The sequence below is a fragment of the Tribolium castaneum genome, chromosome 9 (genome assembly GCF_031307605.1).
Source record: "Tribolium castaneum strain GA2 chromosome 9, icTriCast1.1, whole genome shotgun sequence".
In the NCBI taxonomy this organism is placed as follows: domain Eukaryota; kingdom Metazoa; phylum Arthropoda; class Insecta; order Coleoptera; family Tenebrionidae; genus Tribolium; species Tribolium castaneum.
Genome location: NC_087402.1, coordinates 5603183 through 5625167, shown reverse-complemented (window position 1 = coordinate 5625167; position 21985 = coordinate 5603183). Strand labels below are relative to the sequence as shown.

The 21985-nt window shown below is 36.6% G+C and overlaps 1 protein-coding gene across 3 annotated transcripts in view; it reads right to left on the bottom strand.

Annotated features, from left to right (window-relative positions):
• Window positions 1-6: 6 nt before the first annotated feature.
• LOC100142174 (connectin) overlaps window positions 7-21985 on the bottom strand; it is a 110220-nt gene continuing 88241 nt past the window's right edge. For all 3 annotated transcript variants that reach the window (XM_008193971.3, XM_008193972.3, XM_015979505.2), the window contains exon 5: window positions 7-1511. In XM_008193971.3, coding sequence (XP_008192193.1) covers window positions 1021-1511 — 491 coding nt within the window. In that variant the 3' untranslated portion in view covers window positions 7-1020. The remainder of the gene's footprint in view (window positions 1512-21985) is intronic.

Here is a 21985-nt window from a genome sequence, read left to right as displayed (position 1 = left end):
AACGAGCTCGATTTAGAATTTTATTTTCAATGAAAATCACATGAAAGATATTTACAAAAATTATAAGGGAATAGACATCTTATGAGTATAGATTTTAGAATAAGCGAAATACACAGTTTAACACATACGTACAAATCTCAAAATACATGTTGTGTGCAGAACAGGACGTTTGGCTCAACAAAACCAAGACCGAAAGCCACAAAAATATTCCGAAATATATTCACAACTCGTACAGAATCTCACTCCAACTTTTTTAAATTAAGAATTTTTTTATTAATTGGATGATGGAACTGTTTTGAGCGTTGACTTTCGTTAACGAGGGAGCAAAAAAATTTTTTTTTTAACACAATTCGTTCTTTAGGCGTCCTAGATGTGAAATATTCTTAGCTTCATTGACTGCTACATTACAAATTACAACGAATTAACATTAGATTTTACATTATAATTACACATTTTAACCTTAATATTTCAAAATAGTTGCTTATTAATTAATGGCATTAGTTACATCAGTGCGAATCGACATATTTAAAAATACACTTAAAGACTAGGCTTTTCTCAATAATTTACAAAATATTTTCTAGGTTTAGGTTCGTTAGTCTAAGCTAACTTATAAACTTCTGTGTGAGTACATCCAGAAACTATTTCAAAAATCGTGATATTAAACAGCCATGTTATTACACTTAATATTTACATTAATAATGGAACGTTACTGTAATTGAAATCTGCAAGAAGTGTTAAAAAATTGGACGTTAGGTACCACTTAGGAACAACCGAAATTGACCGACTTTGAGTTTGATTTAAAAAAATGCGTTCCATGTACACCGGGAATTGAGCTACAGTTACGATATGCGACGTGATGGTGATCGGAGGGTTGTAAAATGGTTGTGTAGAGTAGGACTAACAGTCTTTAGAACAATGGGCACAATCTGACCTAAAACCGTCCTTTTGCGCGTTGTACTCGATCAAACTCCCACACAATGATTCCTGTACACAGCCACACTCGACCAGTCCTTGCCGATTTTACGTCATGTTCAAGAACATGGCGCTTAGCACTAAGCCGAGGGCGCCCAGGAGCCTGGGGGCGCCGCTGGCGTTGATCCCTGCGTATCCCGGGGTGTGCAGAAGGGTCCTGGGCGCCTCGGTCGGATGCTCCTGCTGCGGGCAGGGCAATTCCTGCAGCGGAATCTCGAATAGATGCCGCTTCCTGGGGTCCTTGGGACCGGATGCCGTCACGTAATTCAAGGAGCTGTCCTGCTGCTGATCGTAGATGTCGTTGTCGTATTCGACGGTCTCGTAGTCGTATTTGTAGTCTTCAGCGTTTTCAGGAAATTGGTTATCGACTGTTCTGGGAGCGGTGGTCGGCGAGGGCACTGTGCCCCGGGCTAAACTTTGACCCGGAGATTCCATATAACATGTGATCTCGTCCAGGGTGTTTCGGATCGACGGATTTTTCGTTTCGTTACGTAAATTGTGCAGCCAGGCCAGACGACAGTCACAGACGAATTTGTTATCTGAAATGAGATAAATGGACGCTTAGTAATGGGGAGAAGACCTGAAGATTTCAACGAGATCGCCGATAACGCCGCTATTAAAAGAGATTTACGTTGAGCCTCTACTACAAATACCCACGAATTACGACACGGGCAGGCTTGCCGTCGATCATAACGCCGGATCGACACAATTAGCCAAGAGATCATCCTTAAACTAAGTGATCAGTTTTAAAATTAACTCACGACTTTTAATGACTGACGCATAATAAAAAAAATCATTCTGAAACTAGAAAGTTCTTTTGGTAGTGTTTGGACGTTTAGTCTTGGGCTAATTAACACGAAGCGTCGTCAAAAGGTTGGTTAATTCGGATCCATTCCCTCACAGCACTTATTTGTCTTTGACTGGGTCAAAGCCGCCGTCTAGCCCACATACGGGCGTCTCTTCGATTCCCCGGTTTACCGATTATCGCAGTCGAGTAATTTCTAGTCATCGGATGGTCTATTAGATTTAAAGATGAAATTCGAGGTAATCGATTGTTTTATTCAGACGCCAGAATTTAATAGTCTTGGACGTGTCCCGAATTAATTTCTTCAAGTATTTTACAAGGGCTTTTTGACTCGTAATCCGCTCATTTTCCGCTCATTCACTGACATGACACTTTTAGCTTATTATATGACCGAATGCTAATTTTAATTTTACTTGATGTGACGGTTAGATTCGGGCGATTATCATGGAAGTTGATTGTTTGCATAAAAGCTGGCCAGCGAAACTGTATAATGCTAATTCTTAGGATGTTAAGGGACACTTTTGTTCTCTACCATAATGGAAATTTATTCCGTTTCAAATGTAAATTGAGAATCGAGTTTCCCCGACTCACATGCGAGTGACTTTTTGACGTTGTTTAAGTTTTTAGCCGCCCTCGGCGTGACTAAATTGGTTATTGTTTTTTGCACTTTCTGCGTGAAATTAATTAGGTGAAAACGTATATTCTTGGTTTACTAACACCGTCCAGCACGAAAATCCTCAGACAAAAAAGAGTGCACTTTGTATTTTAAGGAGTGGTGCGAATTTGAAAACCGCTTTCATTTTTATTTTAAGGATTTTGGAACAATCTAATTTTACGTTCACTTAACACCCGAAAACATTTTTGTAGAAAGAAACTTAAAAAAACGTGGTTAACTAACAAATAACGCATAAAGTGCTGATGAAAAGATACCGAACCGGGGCCATGAGAAAACATTTTCAAAAGTTCGACCGCGATTTTCTCAGGATCGCCCCAATAAAAATTAAAAGGGATTGCGAGTTCCCATTCAGCAACTGTGTAATTGGGTTTTTGAGCCGCTATCGTTCCTGCAGTTGAAGGAGTACTCAGATGAGCCGTAACTTTTTCGATCTGGCTCTCGCGCGTCTCCCTTGGATTTCTATTTTGATTACTCGTGTAATTAGAGTTGGTGTCGAAGTTATCAAAGTTTTAACAGATCTTGTTCGCTCTTAATCGATTACAAGTCGAAATGTCAAAGGCTTTTCTATTTCTAATGATAAAAGGACAAAACAACGTTGAACTTTGATGTAACTTTAACTGTATTATTTGAAAGAATATATTGTGTAACAAAACAAAAGCTTTTATGAGGTAGAAATCAATGAAAGGGCACAGGTTTATCGTGTTGCGATTTCCTGCTATCGCCGGCTTTGGCCAAGAGCTTTGATAAAACGACTCCAGGTCCTCGCAACCCTAGATTTTTAGGCTCCCGGTGACTAATTGTCGGTAAATGCAAATGCGGTCCTGGAGTAAAAGGTGTCCTCGCAATTACATTTATCCGAACGTAGCGCAAATTGACGCATGAAGATCAAGTGTTAACACCAAACGCGTGGAAACTCATTTACGCACAGAAGCTGCACTCCGGGCCCTAATTGGCATTAGTATCAGTGTGGATTAGCACCCTTAGGGTCAGTATATATTCGAACCGGGGGCGACATTCCCGCATTGATATTCCCCAGTTCCAATACTCCTATTGATTTAGTGTGAGGTAATGGTGGATGTTGAGGCTCTCGTTATATACTACATGTGTGATAAATAAGCTCGCCCGCTTCCTGTTGTTGACGGTTCGCTTTAATAAGAAGTTTATTAGTGATTTGTGGTCGTCGTTTGCACATATTTCATTCAGTTCCGTCATTCTGTGTCCATATTTACTTTAGTCGGGTGCACTAGCGACCACAACGGCCGGAAGTGATGCAGCTATCGCATTCTGTCAAATTGCGCAAAACACTTCCGGATGTGGGTCCGGAGATAAACGCCGCGTCTCGGCTCCCGCAGGAAAAATATCGCACTTCTCCACGACCTTTCAATTAACCATTTCCAAGGAAATAAACTCAAATTGCATGTTATTTTAAAAGGTCCGAAACGGGAGTCGTTCCTCAGCCGAAATGTGCAAACAGGGCTCCCGTGATAAGTAATTGTTGAATTAACTTGATGAAGATTCCGATGGGAGCTCGACGGGTTGGCGGAAATGGTGATAAATCTTTCAGGTTCGGTCCAGGTAGCCTCGAATAAACGGCCCTAAGAAACAACGAGATCCTTGATAATAAATAACATTATTTGTCCCTAACCACACCTTCCACGTTCAACTTGTAAAGTATCAACTGATCCTGCGAAAATGGTGACGCGTAATAGCTTTACCAGCCATACATTGCTACTTTATTCTCAACGGATGACGTCCCATAATGGAGCCGTGATAACAGATAAATTCCAAATAATGAGTCCTGTGCCCTTTACTGTGATTATACCGCTTTATACGGTGTACTAAATTACGCATTTTTGCTAATTGACAGACTTCCAATCCGAAGCATTTTTTCAACTGCAATATTCAACTAATCGGGTTGAGGCACGCAATTACCCTAATTGACTCTATTATTTCATTCATGTAAGCAAATACAACGTAGATTCCGCTTATGACCGAATTCTGCGCACGGAATTACCCACAATTAATTTAAATCTAAGTAATAAATTGGAACAATCCATACCCCAGCACAAACAAATACCGTGCTGTGTTGTACATAATAATTGACTCGTATTAGTCCAGCGGATTCTGTCTCACAAAAATTATTTAACAAATTAGACTGCATGAAATTGTCAGAATAATTAGTTTATTGCGAGCCGAGCTGGGGTTTTTGCGTGGTTTCGCTAGTGATTGACATTGTTATATATGATTTTTGAGATTCGCAATTTCATTTGGTAAAACAGCGCCCATTCGGATCGATTTCCGGCTGGCTTTTAAACAACTCGCCGATTATCATTTGGAGTAGATCGAAAGCGCTTTTAATTAACATGTAGTGTAGCCACAATTCCCGTGGCCACGGTGTGCGGCGCTGTTGCCGCCAGAATATGGTATTTGTTTCAAAGAGAGGGCTCAACTTTATGTTCTTCAGGTCAGGAGGTTCCGACCTCCGGGTATAGATAAAATAACTTAGGGTAGCTTAAACCTTGAAAAACATAATAGGGATATCGTGTAACAAGCAACCCTCATTCCCGTAGATTTGCATAAGAGAACAGAACCAGAAGCATATTCCTTTAATTATCCATGTCGAGTGAATTTAGCCTTCCTAACAAATCTTGAGAACCGGGATCATATCATTTCCGGTACGCTGATAAAATTTAGTTTTCAAATCGAGAGGAAACGTATCGATATAAACGTAATTTCCGCTTACGTTTGTGGCCGCGATTTGTGCAAAATGCATTTCTTTTTTATTGGAAATTTAAATGAGTTATAGATTTTGTATGTAAGCCGGAGTTGCCTTTTTCTTACACTGAAATTGAACTGCTTCAAACTTTGACAATTTAATCAATTTTTTTATTTCGGCCACGAGGAAAGGGACGCACGTAAACAAGGAAATAGCGAATAATGAATGTTCTAAGAGAATTAATATTTAAAAAGTTTGCCAGTCAATAAATAAGAGTGGGATTATGGTACGTAAGTGGATAAATAATGAAGGGTGGATAGCCGGAAAACGGAAATGTTCACATACAAACAGGACGCAAAAAATTAAAATCAAAAACAAGTACTTTAATTAAAAATAATCACCAAATGGATTTATGCCTGCGTTTGAAAAATCCGAGAATAAATAAATTGCAAAAGATTTTATTCACTCGATTTCTTCACACTACAAACCCATTCAATATTTTTTACTGTTAGCTGATTGATTTTCCTTATGGCCCTTAGAAAAATGCATTTAATATTGATATTAAAAATGCTTTTGACGGTCTGGAGGGTTGCCAAAGTTCATAAATGTGCCCCACACACATTGCGGAAATGCCATGTAAAATTATTATTTAATTACCTAATTTAAATGACTAGTCTGCTCTTTTAGTTTAATAAGTGGAAAATAATTACCAACTTGTTTGTACAAATTTTCAATTAAACGTTGTATTTAGTGGCACAATTGTGACAATTAAACTATTTTACGAGGGAGCATTATTTAAAATTTCATCCCGAGTGATTGGTTTCGCTTGGTATAAAATATTTTGTTTTTGGGGGAATAAAGCGGCAAAAAGAGGGCTGGCTTTTAGTAACAATTTCAAGTGGAAATATTTAGAGAGAAAATATTTCTAGAAAATAAATTTCTGCAAACTCTGCATAATACTGGTTTTACTACTCCCAATTTACGGCTGCAAAATAAATATAAATTTTTATTTCATAATATTTTTACGTTATTACGTTTCTTGTTTCCCCAAAAAGACAGCACAATTTGCCCAAATAAATGATTTCCATCTTAATGATTATTTCGTTATGTTATGACTGCCAGACTTGTGCTCCACTTTATTCAATTTGTGTTTCCTTTGATTCTTAATGCATTCCACTCCTCAATCTGCGCCACGTGTGTCGAAAAAACCATTATGAATAATTTACATTACGTCGTGACAAGTCTAATAAGCAGTCACCAAGTTCGAGAAAAGAATTCCAACCAAATCCTTTCTAAATCCTTTATAAGACCTGCGACCTGTCCGACTTTACACGACTGCTCATCCTTATAATTACAACATTTAGAACCGTTGCATATTTGATAGAATTTTTAATGCAAAGTGGTGGCCGTAATGTCGGTACCTTATTACGATTAGAAAGAGTCTAATTAGCAAAAACCGTTAAAAGCTTGTCTTTTATTTACGGTCTAGGTACATGTATGTACCGTTAGAGGTGCATGCAGCCCTCAAACACATTAATTCCGGCATTCTAGGGTCCCGAAATAACACGCGCGTTTCAGAGACACGGTGTAAATGTAAAATACATGTTTCAGCGCCGCTGAAACACTGCAATTATGCTAATTAATTCCTACTACTATCTGATGCATGTATTCCGTGCTTCTTTTTTCGACCCTACACTATCAAATTTTTACTTGTTTCCTGTTGTTTAAGTCCACGTCACCGTGTTTTTGTATGGATTTTAGCTCGTTAGGGATTCCGGATTTGTACGTTTTGGATGAAAGTTTTTACTCTGCTGGTTTTCACGACATGTCATGATTTCTGTTAATTATGCTCCAGCCGGATTCCGAATCATTCGTTATTGTGTTATTGGGATTTTTGACGGGTTAATTAAAAATTTTTTCAAGGTGCCAGGTCTAATCGATAATTACCGTAATGAGGCAATTCGTATTTTTTTTTCATGAAGGGGAAACGCTTGCGTGCGGTGAAATTGGGGGTTTTTACGGCCGCCAATTTTTAAATGCATTTATGCAGAACTTGATGTCACACGTTATCAGTTTTAAAATTTCTAGCCACACAACAAAATTTAAACGTGTTCAATTTTGGTGGAGGCGCCGGGTTAGCGAGCAACTTTGTGTACAACAAACACTATTTTACTACTAGCACCAAGTAATAAAAAACGCAATAACGCACTTGTTTAATCCGAATTCATAACTGTTATGACCGACATTTCTGCGATTTTGTCCAATTTCTTTATGTGGTTTAAGCGTTCAGAAATAAAACTTTAATCAAAGTAATAAATTTATACTGGTGTGTACTTTTACCAAGGGAGCGTTTTATGCTAGAAGTTTGAACAAATCAATCATCAATCTTTACTTGTCGAACGGGAAAAGAACAAGTCGCAATAAATGCTAAGACGGAAAAGTTCCTCCACTTTCCAAAAACGGTAATATTCGTACGATCATTTGTAAAGCGGAGCGTTGAATTTTACGAGGCTGTTTCGAAGGAAATTCTTGTTGAAGTTGTCACATTATTTAAACTCGGCCGATGAAAACAAGTTTGGTACATGTTTTAAAGTGCAATATTGGTTCGATGATTATGACGACAAAAAGTTTCGTGTTTGTTTTTCATTTTTTAAAATTATCAATTTGCTTCCTCGCCGTTTTGTGTGTCAGTGATGTGTAGAAAGATACGAGCTTCATTAGAGGCCATTGTCGCCTGAATCACCTTTGCATGAATTTGGGGTCAGCTAAATAGTCCAGATTGATCCGACAAAGTGATAATTGTCGAATTATACACCGACTTGAACGAAAACGTTTCCACGTAGAAATTAGCATAAGCCCTAATTGTGATAAGTTTGCTCCAGTCAACTTAATTATTTTTTTCGCTTTCAATTTAAGATAAATTAAATAAGCGAATGAAATTAGGAAGTTGTGATCAAAATTTGCATTTCATGTAAATCTGTTTCGCTAATTTGTACAACAAAAGTACAAACCACTTTACAAAGGTTAAAATTATTAGGGGTTTCCTTCTTGTGCTTATCGGGCAAGAGTATCGTGTTAGTTAGTCGCGACGTAGTTGTCAGGTTTTAACACGCAACTTTGCTGAGCTTTGAATTGATTGTTGCATTAGCAATTTATAGATTGAGTTGCGTTGGGAAAGACAATTAGGCGTTGATAAAGAGTTTGCGAAAATTAGCAAAACATCGGTCGACAAAGGAGACGAGATATTTATCGAAAATTCGTTATTAGGGAAGTTAGAAGGCAACTTCGTCTAATTGGATGAACAAAACCGAGTTCATCAAAAGAAATTTCTGGGTCGGAATTATCAGCGAAAAGTTCGTTACTGGCGCACAGAAAAATTAACAATCAATTAGTAGATCCGTGTGTTTCACTATAATCGGGCAAATAAATAAGTTTTTCTCTCCAACAAGAGTAAGCGAAGTTTATGGTAACCGACAATTGTTTGGTGGATATTATCTCGAGTTTCGGATTGCACGGCTTGAAAATAAAACTCTCCGTCCTAAAAACTTTTCAGCAGCAAACTTTCGCCCTAAATTTCCGACAATGGCTAGTGTCGTTTTCGTCCTTCTATTGTGCGCGAAATCAACGAAAGGATTGTGAAATTTTTACGAATGTTAATTTCCGCGTTTTTCGCGGAAAAGTCGCTTTTTCGCGGGATTGCTGATTTGTTCAGGGCCGGATCAGGAGGAGCCACAGACAACAATTTCCGAATCACGCCCACTTCATCACGTCGTTTCGCGTCTCGGCGCCTTCATAATTAATGTTCCAATGATGATGTCACCGTTAGGGCACGCCCTTGGCTCCCCGTTTCCTCATCCTGGCCGAATTCACCCCACGTAGACCATACGCATAGAAATTAAACCATTTGAATGAAAATGGACTGATTGTTGTGGAAATACAGTTCCGATGGCCTCGCACACGACAAATATTTTTATTACGAATATTCCGAACGATGTTTTATTAAGATTGATGCGATAAGTCACCCGATTTGATTTATTAAAAGTGTGCGACAATAACCTTTGATTTCTTTCAAAGCCGGGCTGGAGATTCGTTCAGCATAAATTCTTGTCCGATTGAATACGATTTGAAAAAGTATTTGGAGCGTCGTTGGTAACATAAACACGTGCTTACACATATGGTGCTGTTTATATCAACATAAATAGCGATTGAGAAGCCGAGATGTGAGAAATTGACTGGTCGTAAAGGCGACCATTGAGTTGTTGCTATTTGTTTAAGGACGACAATTTCCGCACCCCATTTAGATGTTTTCTAAGGGAACAAAGAAGCCACATTTTATCAATTTAAAACAGTTTTTTACCCTTGGCATTTCCTGACTTCAGATTAGACTTCCTTCGTAAATTTATGAAATTAATGAATTATTGATGCCTAGACCCACCAGAATTTACAGTTATGACTCCAACTTTAAAAATTCACCTTGGAAGATTAAATATTTAACAGCGTCAGACCACTTTCCACCTCACATAAATCACAAATTACTTGCCTTAATTATCCTAATGAATCGAGATTGAATCGAATTTAAAACACATTTCCTACAACAAACTATTTCCGCGGCTCGTAAAGTTGAATTATTTTTCTTTGTTGTTCCAAACTACCCTTGTTATACCAGAAATTTCCATTTTCAAGACAAAACTTTAACTGTTAGTACTGTTTTTATTCGCATTTGCAGTTAGAAAACAAAATAACGCGATAGCTATCTGCAACGTGCACAATTTTAATGGCTTTGGTTCCAAGATTTGCGCTTTCGGAAAACGATTTATTTAATTTAATTTAAACCAATAGAAGATAAAAACTACGTCATTTGGACATAAAAAATCTCGCTTCAGTCGTGGTTAATTTGCGCTCCTTTATTTGAGATCAAGCAAAATTGTTTTAATTAAAAATTTCTGGAGCATGTTGCAAAAAATTATTTTATTTTTTGCCGCAGTTCTGCGTGCTTTAAACTTTTTTATGAAAAAAATATTTAAATGTCTTGTTGGTGCTATCTAGATACAGTTATATTATAATAGAATGGAAAATATTGTAAACATCCATGTTGTGGGAAAATTATTCGAGAGTAAACGATAAACGTGTAATTACTTACTAATGAAATCCCAGACTTCCAGATTTAAGATTTAGGAACTCAGGCGCGCAAAAGCACTAATGAGTATTGCTTACATAATAATTTTAAAGCATTTTGTAAAATAATTATCAGATTTGGGTTTAATTGTGGTTACGAGAAGTAAATCACATTACTGCTGTTTTCGCCTTGTATTTATACCCTCTGTTAGAAAGAAACTACCAGGTTTATGGGTAGTTTCTGCAATTTCCTAAACAATAAATTTAAGATTGGGAAACCGAGAATCACGTTTTAGATTAGATGTAGTAAAATGAACGTTTTGTATGTTTTTTTTTAAATTGTTTAGCTATTTGGGTTCGTTAATTTACATTGTGTAAAAATCTTTCTTTACAAAAAACTGAGTTAGAACTTTGGGTCACAGAGTAGGATTTATGCTCCCAAAAGACAAATTTTAAATTTTCAATAGTTCCGAGGGGAGTCTTTTGCCTCAAATTGCCAATTGTTCGCAAAAAGTGTTGATATTTGTACTTTTGCAAAGTGGAAACTCACCTCGCATCTCTTGATCATTAATTATGAATAATTAAAATCTATTTGCGACAGTGTCGCTGTTAGAATAATTGAAAATAATAATCCATAAACATCAAACGGGCATATAGCACACACTGTCCATTAAACTAATTTGAAAACTAGAACCAGAAATAAACAAATCTAAAATTATAAACCGCATTATTAAAACCGAATACAGGCACAATTTTTTGACAAGAATAAAAAACGTCTACATAACGCATTCACTGAAATAATAGTGCGTTTATTGGAGCGAACACAATTAATATTCGCGGAGTTTCATAGATTTTTAAACACATTTGCATATAAATTAAATGCTCTGCAGTAATCCGCAGATGTAATTCGAACGGGTATTAAGTGTATTTTTGTGAGTTTTTCCCCTCCAATTAGATGATTGTTTGTGAGGTGTGAAATCAGTTTTCCGGTCCCATAGAGTATCTTTCCAGATCCCGAAGTCATGATAGCATCCTGACTGATATTATCCCACTGAGCTCTTAATGTCTTGTCTGAAGTTCGCGGCAAGTTATTTATGTTACCGGAGTTGGCTTCGAACATCCCAGCCACTGTTATACTCAATTACAGCATCAGTTCTACAATCAGCTAGGGCATTTTCTTTGATTCATTGGCAGATCATCATCAAAACGAGCATCCGTCTCGCACCACGAATTGAAACAGTTTTTCAAACCGCGCTTACTTTTTAAGTTGCAAGTAATCCCCGAAATGAGTGTTATTGGAGTGATATTTATATGGATGTCGTTGGACTTGCATTAGGGCCCATAAATTCCGGGGTTAAGAGCAGGAAACAATGCTCCTTTTATTTATTTTCCGCGTGTCCTCAAGTTTTTCGGGATCTCCATCAGGTTCTTTGTTTTTTTCGCAATGACATCAGATGTTTGAAGTGAAATATTTTCTGTTTATAGTCAGAATCCGGAAACACATAAATAAGACTTAGGGCAGACACATTTTTACGAAGGAATATACCGAATAATGGTCCCTGGATCTAAATCTCAACTGACAAGGAACCACCATCTAAATATCTGTTGGGGATTAATGTCTAAACCACAAAATCGGCTATAAATTCGCACGAAAGTAATTTCGTCAAAATTGACTAATCAATCAAATCCCAACGAGATTTTCAACGGAAGTAATTAAACTCTTCCCGGAATTTCATATCGTTGCGGAATCGCAGATATAATGGACTTATTTCACGTGTAATATTTATAAAAGTTGTTGCCACAGCCCTGCGAGATTTATCTCGTCTGGATGCACAAGGTTATTATACGCTTTCATTACTTGGAGGGCTTGAAGGGTGCATAATAAGTCAAACATCTTCCTTTGTCCTTTCTTAATTAATTCAACCGTTTCGGCAACAATTCCTCGCACTGATTGACTTATCAGAATTTAGCCAAACAAATGTGCGAATTTTCCAGTTTCCGGTCGTATTCAATCGGGGATCAGGCGGGGTCAAGGGATAAGGTTATCTTCAAGGTTCAAATGTTCCGTGATTAATCGATATTGACCCTCTCGATCACGCGTTGGTCAAAAATATGTGTTATTTCGACCAATTAATTCGGGATAAAGCTCCGAATGAACTGTCAAATACTAATTCCCGTAACATCAATCGTTCGCCATGACAGAGGCTGGAAGTAAATTGCACTGATTATTTAATGAGGTAATTTGAGACTTTACCATTTAATAAGTGGGATAATTGCATAAGGCCGTCATGGTCGCTTCACAATGGAACGGAACGGGAAAATGATAATTGTTTTGACTCTATTGTCGCTAAATTTTACGTAATCGAATTTCAACAAAAGACCTACACGTGCGAAATAAACCAGTGTTGCATGCTTTCCTATAAAAATTGTCACAGTTCTTGTGTTATCATTTCTCCAATAATTAAATTTTCTTCGGCTGTAAATTTCAAAGCCCTTTTCCAGCGCTATCGACTGCATTAATACGTGAATTTTATTTGCCATCACTTTTCTCATTTGTAGTGTCGAAGCTTTAATATAAGGAAAAATCCAGCAGCAAAGCATCCTCTTCTATAGCCAACACAAAGCACAACTTTCATTTTGTAAGCAAATGCAATCTCCTGGCTCCCTTTCCAATTCACAAATCTAACCATAAATTCATCCCTCTTACCAATATTCCTCGCTAGTCTTCACCACACATAATCATAAAACTTGAACCAATCAAACTACATTTTCCGTTTGATAAAATGACTACGTGGAAATCGATTTGTTTGACAATTAACTCAACTGCGAGTGTATAAATAATTCATAAACTATAAAAAGCGTTTATAATATTTAATTGAAGGCTTGTTTACATTTAAATGAAATGTTTCGTAAACACGATTCTTTCACTACGCCGTCTCTCGTCGTGATTGAGTTACCGTTGAATTAAAAATTATCTTCATAAGAAGTAATTAAATAAGGTACAAGATTAATGCAAGTAGAAGTATGAGAATCTGTGAAGTTTCCTGCCGACACACACGACTGCGCTTTCATTTCCCTTCTTATTACGTTTTTTATTTTTATGCGAATGTGTGATCTACTTGTCTTTTCCAATATCTCTCACTATTATCGAATGACGATTCTCGCGAAAGAATCTCGTTTCATAAATTTTTAGTATGTTGTTAGAAGTCATCAGGATTGTTTCCATACGTGCGATTCTTATTCTGTGAAATTAACTTTGTCAAATTTAAATAATTTTCCAACATTCCCCGTTTTCTACAGAAATTAGGCTCTGTGTTTCGGTGGAGGCTCGTGAGCTATTTTTAGTCAGTTTGTGTATTGAGAAATGCTTATGAGCGGCGATTTTGCAAAAGCGAGCAGTGGGGAAATTTGCGTTTGAAAGATAAATGGTGGTGGCAAATTACAATCGCTGGAGCGGCGTCAATGCCTCTCGAATATGAAAATGATGAATTAAAAGTGGTTTGGTCTGAATAGCGAAATAGTGCCGGAGGTTTGTTTATCCAACATTTAGATTTGATATCTCTATTTGCATTTATTTGTTGGCTAGTCCCCCGAAGTGCAAACCGCCGGTAATTTAAAGCTGACCACCGTGTCAGCCGCACTGAGCCATCCCCCGTATTAATTTGATTAAAACAGAATTTGCGCGGGTTTATCAAATTTAAAGATTACGTTGTAGTTATCGAGTAATTAAATCTTTAACCTACAACAACCTGGCTGGAGTCGCCGCAGGCCGCCGCCCCCCTTTATATATTTTATATTTAATTAAGGCATCGACGTGTTTAAATCACCAACGTGCAACCATAAAGCTCGAGGCGTCGTTATTACTTAGTTTTGGGCATGATGAAAATTAATTTCGCTTTAAATCGCAATGTCAACATCAGTACGGCTCTAACTAGGAATTTATTTTCTAGATTAATCGCGAATTAAGGAAACGTCGGGGATTTTTCACTAAATGATTCGACCCGAGCCGCGAATCCGGGCCATTTAACTGTGTTTATCTGTGTATAGTACATTTAAAGTGTTTTATGATTTGTTCCGCAAACTAACAACTAGCACGTCTGAGATGCGCACCGATAGCGGAATGCAAATTAAACAGACTTAATTGCTCCTCGAAGAAAACCAGGGAGATAATGTAGTTACTATTGACCCTCCTTACAAGATCAGCTACATCTACCCTATGATTATCAATAACTTAAACTTTGTTAGTTGCGAGACCAGTGCAGAGAACAGCGATTCAATACTGTTGATTCCGGATGTACCGGAACTTTGAACAAGGTCATGAATTACTTGCAACATTTCATCTCACTAAGTTCTGAGCACCTGCTAACGAAGGATTTACCCGCTGATAATCACGGTGCAGAGGATTTACAAACGCTGTTTACGTCCGGATTTAGCAAAAAAATCAACCGATCAGAAGTGGCTTGTTTACATGATGTTTGCCATCTCCACACGAAAAAATAAAACAAGCGCAAGCGCAAATGTTTCATTATTTGTTTATTTAGCCCACGTAACAAATGCCCAAAGAAAACATAATTTTTAATTTCAAGATTAGAATTTTGTTTTAAAACATCAAAATTTTTGAAAAACAAATTTGTTGATTTAAAGCTGCAGTAAAAAAGTGGGATTTTTCCAGCAAATATCTCCCGAACTATATTATAAAAAAACTAAAAATAACACCTTCTAGCAAATTTTATCAGATTTAATTTTGCGCATCACCGGTTTCCAGATATTAGCAAAAAAACATAAACCACTTTGTTGCTCAACGACTTTATTAAAATAAAGAGGAATACAAAACTTGCATCGACTTCCGAGTAAATATTGGCAGCCAAACGTTGGCTGATGTAAATTATTTTTGAAATTAATAAATTGCTAATCTACAAAATAGTATATTAAAAAACAATATTAATAATAACAATAACAATATATTAAAAAAAATGTCAAAAAACTAGAGTATGGATGTTAGTGAAGGTGAAATTACAAAATACGGTCTCGAATTTGCTGCTTGTCAACCTAAAAATTTTCGTAAAATGTTCCGACAAATAATGACATCGCACTTGATGACGTTGAGTATTTTAAGATGCCTATTAAAGCATCAAAATGGCAGCAAATTACAAAAAAATATTGAATTCAAAACTACAATGACAAAAGTTTATCATGCAAAAATGGTGGATGCGCCGGGATAATTTCACAACATTTAGTTAAAATTAGAGTCTATGCGATTTTAAATTTAAAATACTTTCTCATTTATAATACCATTAGCTTTTGTACTCTGAAACCGTCAGTTCGTTTTTCAAAAAAAATAGTTTTGCTCAGATCATAAATTAATATCACAGTTGTTAGTCAAAATATTAATACTTAATTCATTGTATTGTAATCAACAAATCTTTAGTTTTCTTGCCTCGAAAGAAGATTAAATGAAAAGTTGATCTAACTAACATTCTCACCAGATAAAGAATATGTGAATTAAAAAATTATTATGTGAATGTAAAAAATGTTCGTATTTTTCACTGTGATAAAAAGTATTGTTATTATTTTATTATTAGAACCTGTCAAATAACAAATAACAAAAGACTGGAAGGCTAGTTATTTAACCGTCTTTCTTGTCTTTTTTTAGGATGTTTATTCCTCTATATTATAACTAGTCCAAAGGCAAGGCAGATATGGAGTCAAAAATTCTGTTGACTGGAAATTCTTCTAATAGGTAGGGTTTCAAGTTCAGAAGAGCGGGCTTTCAACAGAGACATTGTCTCGGCAGTATGCTCATGCCACTTGAATCTAGCGGAAATCGTTTTGAAAATAAATCTAATCTACGGGCGAGAATCCGGCGATGACGGGAATCCGAGTCGACTTTTTCCTATCGAATATCTCTTAGGCAGTGAGTACCGTAATTTCGGCTTACTCAAGTGAGATTAATGGTAAAAGCACACAGAAATTTCGTCTTGAGCGTCCGATATTGCAATCACACTCAACGATTAATGGCGCATAGCACCGCGATCGTTATTGATGTTGCTCCGATCAGTTAGATATTGAATATGGACAAATGAGGCACGGAATTCGCTGTTAAAATACCCCATTTAATTGCAGCTACCCCCTTTTTCCGCTGGCTTATTCAAAAGTAATTTAGTTAGTTTGTCCATACGGCTTTAAATTGGTTTCTAGTTTGGGCAAACGCGTTTTCCCATTTTATAAAAAGCTCATCAGAAATACTCGGCCGCAATTTGAGTTTCGTCCCGAAATTACTATTGATTGGATTTTATCTAGTACAATAAATTCAAATTTATTCAGGATGATCTATCGCTGATGCCGGTTTGAATATAAATTTGACTCGTTGGAAAAATTAATTAGTTTATTCCGCAATACGGTTGTTTAAATGTGATAGTTTTAATTAAATTAAGTGTCATTAACTGCAATCTGATTCAACTTTTTCCAACTGCGAGTAAACTCGGCTAATTTCATTCTCCAATCAATTCGAAATTTTCGGGCCAAACCAATTTTTTAATTTAGATTGTTGTGAAAGCGAAAATTCGTGAATTAAACGAATTGATTTTTGACGAATGAGTTAATCTTCTCTGGATAAATAAAATACAACTCCGTGTTTTTCCAAATGACATGCAAATCCATAAATTCAATAACCGTCCAAAAAGAAGTTTATACAAGGAAAAAATATAAATCACATCGTTTTTTGAACCGTTTTAAACGACTCAATGATAAAATAAACATCAGATGTGATTTAAATGTCGAACGATTTCTGCATATTTAATCCCGCGTTTTCCTTCAAAAATTTTTCGCATGTGTGGAGCAACATTTTAATATCCTTGGAGCAGTTTAATGCGTTTTTATTTGCAGTTTACTGTAATACCCGGCCATGGCTCCGTTCCAAATTCATATTAAAGAACAGAGAGAATTACACACATGCAGCCTTTTACCTTTTCTGTTCTTTTTCATTGTGTTAGACCAATTTCACTTTAAATAGTGCTACTAGCAATGTAAATGCAACACAAAGTTGATTCATATCTACATCCATTACGGTAATGTGTGGAGGACCACTTTCGAACTCTACCTACACGGAATTAATTTCCAAACGAACAATATTCAGATAAGCCAGGCGTGTGTTTAAAAATTGTCTAGTGTTTAGTTTTATGCTGAAGATTATGGCGAATTTACATAAATAATTTATAATTTGGTTCTACTCGTAGTTAACTCGCATATTGATTTTGGTAGATAACTGTGTAACAATAATTAATAATTCGTATCGTGCAGATACGGCGAATTGAATGCAGACTATTGTTCAAATTCTGCATAATGTATACAAATTTATTATAATAATTGTTGGTCTTATAACCGATCGTTTATGGACTCATGCCCGCAATAAGAAGGTTCATTTATTGATGGATTCGCTCATTATGAAGCGATCGCTGTTGCGAATATAAACTTGTTTTGGACAGTTTTTAATAACATCTATGAAATAATCAATCTTGCAATTTTGTGAAAAGCGTTTTTGTAGACTGGAGGTAATCTTTATCTTTGTGACTCTTTAAAGTGTTTAAAAAAGCGGAAATTTCATTTTTAAAAGAGCCCAGAATAAAGTAATAATAGACTAGCTTTCAAGTTTATGGCTGGTTTCATTACGTAAAATTAATTATTTCGTAGCAAAATATTTGTTTTCTAACAAGCTCTCTGAATAAAAATCGCAAGAACTGGGATATGATTAATTAAAATCGAGTCTTTTGTCTTTTTAATCATCCAGTGTTCTCTCGCTGAAATCTGGAGTCTATAAACCGAATGAAATTATTTCGCTTCTGAAACTTGCCGATCCATTAAAACCCTTCCAGCTTTTATAAAATATAAATGGAAAACTGGCCGTAAAATCGAGTTTTACGGCCACATGTGGTTAGCTATCATTGGTTTTAAAACAACCTTAACAAAGGTGTTGCCTAACAGGGTAAGCCCATATTAATAAATGTGTAATAACGAAGGTATGTTTTGCCATCTCCCGGGCCCCATTACGACATAATCTGTTGTATCCTGAATTTTATTTGGAAAAAACGGATGCCCGAACCATTCTGACTTAATTAATTCCGAAAATCGACTGTTGAACGTGTCTGAATTTTTTCAGAATAATGCCAGTACAAGTGCATTGGGACCGGTTTAGTTTAATTAAAGCGGGCCCCCCTTGTTGGGAAAAAACACACAGTTTCGGTTCCCTAAGGTGCACACTCCACCCCTGTTTACATTAACTATTAATATCCAACAGTGGCAATAAAAACAAGTAGCATTGAACGTTTGACTTGGTGAAATCCCTTATGAGATTACCACCAGGCACGACATGTGACGAGGATCAGAGGCACATTATCATATCTTTGTGCATTAACGGTGCTAAATCAACGGGAAAAACAGACAGAGGGGCACAGCGAAAAATAATAAAGTGAACAAAGATTTATCGGGGAAAGGGTCGAACAAACCCAGTTTCTTTATGGAGCAACTCCCCAATAAAACAACCAAAACGGCCGTTTAAAGCGCCGACTGTCATATCGCCAAATATTTTCCTCGACACTTTTTTGCCAAGAAAACCGGAAGGATTTAATTGCAAAATTATTAGCGCACCGGCTTTGATCCGAGACATGCGTAACGAGTCCATTAGACCTTAATAATGCTTTCGGAGACTCCTCTTTTTATTTTATTACTTTGATCGGGAAACTTCAATTAATTACATGAAAAACGGATCGAGAATGTAGATCGGAGGAAAAAAAGTTTCATTTGCTTTCATCTAGACTCTCAGAACTTTCGGTTCTTTGTTCCTAATAAAAGTTTTGTTAAAGACAGATTAGACCCCCCATTTCAGCTCTTTTTAATTAATTTTTCCAATTGCCACCATTCCTTCGACCATTTTTGTTTTACAACAGACTAGAACAGAATTACTTTTCCCACGAGATTTTTCGCGTTAGCCCTTTGCGTTTATTTATATTATAAGCACATCACACCCCTTATGACAGTTTTGACGACCCACCCTAGCTGCAGACGACTTGTGGGTTTAATTGGCTTTGGAGACACTTGCAAGTCTGAATGAGCCATAAGTTGCAGAAACGTGTCCTCTTTTGAGAAATTGCGTGATTGTGCCTATTTTTAAAATGTGTCTGAGGCAAACATTGAGTGAAAATGAAGCGTCTGGATGTGAGCGACGGGTCGGAGTTAATTAAAGGTTTTTGCCGTTCTCGCTAAATTATGAAAGTAGTTTTTCAGAGAAACATCCATTAAATTTAACAAATCGTCAAAATTCACGTGTGATTTATTAACCGACGTTGTCAATGGGGTATAATAGTTGGGTGACATCGCATGAAGTTGATGAATGATTAACGTAACTTTTGCGCAGTTTGAAAATTTATGGAAACATAATTGAATCCGTTGTTACGGCAGACGTAAAAGTGAAGAATGCACGGAGTCGAAGTATGATAATGTAGTCAATTACCGTCTAGGATGAGCATGTGCAAGCCACTAAAAGCTCTAGTTGAAGTTTGAACTTTGCGGCAATCGGTTTTTGGAAAATTACAATATTGGATGGGGGCTGGGGTGTAATTCTATATGGCTCAACGTGAATTGTATAGCGGGATGATGTAAATTTCGTGCGACGATCGGCTTAGTTCAATGCTACAATATTCTCAAAGTAAAATTTATGATGCGAAATAAATTTCGCAATCACGCTAAAGCCGTACAACTATTCATCGGACATTAATTAATTTATTAGAGCAATATTACGTTTGCTTTTTGTCAAGAGGCCGTCTTAATGGCCTTTTGATGCCGAGTTTTAGCGATGATAAATAATTCAATTGATGTTTGATGTTCACTTTAGCTAATTAAAGAAGCGAATTTTATGAAATATTTCTTTAATCTCAGGTAAACATGCAAATGTTGACGAAACTTTTAAACACGAAACTTTAAGAGCATCATCCAACTCTCGCGCCCTTATTTCGACTGTACCCCCGAACAATGCCGTTCAATCCCTACTGCGGTTGCATTTCCTTGCTAACAGGGATTTCGTACGAAATGCTAAACCTAATAAACCAAAAGTCATAATACTCATAAATAATTCATAAACTTGTGCGAAATGAACGCACTAATCCTACACGGCGATAAATCAAAATTTACGATTTTAATGCGCAGAGGGGCTGGAACGCCCTGAAAACTGCAAAAACTACGATCAGTCAAACAATCGAAGTAATTGAAAACGGTCCAATGAACAGATGTTTCAATTTAAATAAACCGGTTTAGCATACAAATAATATTTGTTCAGACAAAATAAATGATCAATATCGGTACAGACACAAAGTGAAATTAATAGTGATTGAAACATACAAAGTTTATAAATAAAATGCAATTTAATTAACCTGACCGGTGTTTACCTTGCATCAGGAAAAGTAAATGCGCCTGAATGGTACTGTTTACCCAAATTTCAGGCGGTTCGTGACAATATTGCCACCTGATAAAACATTTATACTACAACTATCCAAACAAAAGTAAACGCTTTTTGGGCAAATTCTTGCCCGCTTTGGCTTCAACATGAATTATAAACAACGTGTCGGAGCTGATTGTTTAAACAGAGCCAAAGTCTGGCACTTTTTGAGCGGTTAGTTTAGCTAATGTGTGTATTAAATTTTCAATTAATAATTACAGTAAATTAAAGTTTAAAATTTAATCTAAATCCGATGCGGTTGTCAATAGTTGAAATTCACGTCGTAAATAATACAATGATTCGGAATCAACAACTCAATCGGCGCGTGTAAACGTCGCAAACTATAATTTAAATTAAATAGCAACAATAAATCAAATATGTGCAGTGTGTGGAAGTCTTGTACACTATCAGTGTCAGTCCGGGGCTAAATCTGTAAGATGAATCGAGTTTGAAAGTGATATTAAATTAGAATGTCTTGTATATCTTTATAAACAACTTTCTTTGCGAGCGTCTAAGTTAAATAAAAGTTTTTATTAAATTCAAATTGAAATGTTCGGGATTTGTTTTGGTAATGGAGTCGAGTCGGTAGTTGCGATGATTATTTTATTAAGTTAAACGGTCGCGCTATATTTCTAAACAGGGTGGAAATCTGATTTGGTTTCGTTGATAGTGTTAGTTTGAAACTCGATAGTGTTACTAACAATGTTAGCCAAACGTAAGCCTTAATTACGTTAAGTTTTAGTTTTGAATAACCAGAGGAACCGAAGCACTGGAAGAGACCCTTCATGTGATCAAGCAAAGTTTACAAAGCTTATCGATCAGACAAAACACATAATCGACGGAGAGTGTCTTTGGTCTCTGCTCTGCTCCCAGATAAAGACAGCTAGCACGAAACAGGAGCATTTCGTATTCAAGCTATTTAATGCCAGGATATATCGCGTGAATCGCTCTGTAATTACTTCGACACCCTATCGATCACAATTATATTGTCAGTGATTTCACATCACTCTCGTAATCTTTTTTCCATCGAATTATATTTCCGATAACGCGGCATTGTAAACGGTGTCCCAAGAGAATCGAGCGTTTTTGCTTTCAGGATTAATACAAATTTGTTTGCATGATTCGCTAAATTTGACACGAAAACACAAATTGACTTCGATTTCAAAAAGCTCAAAGCTCGGGCCAATGCTCCGAGCATGCGAGATGAGAGTGCAT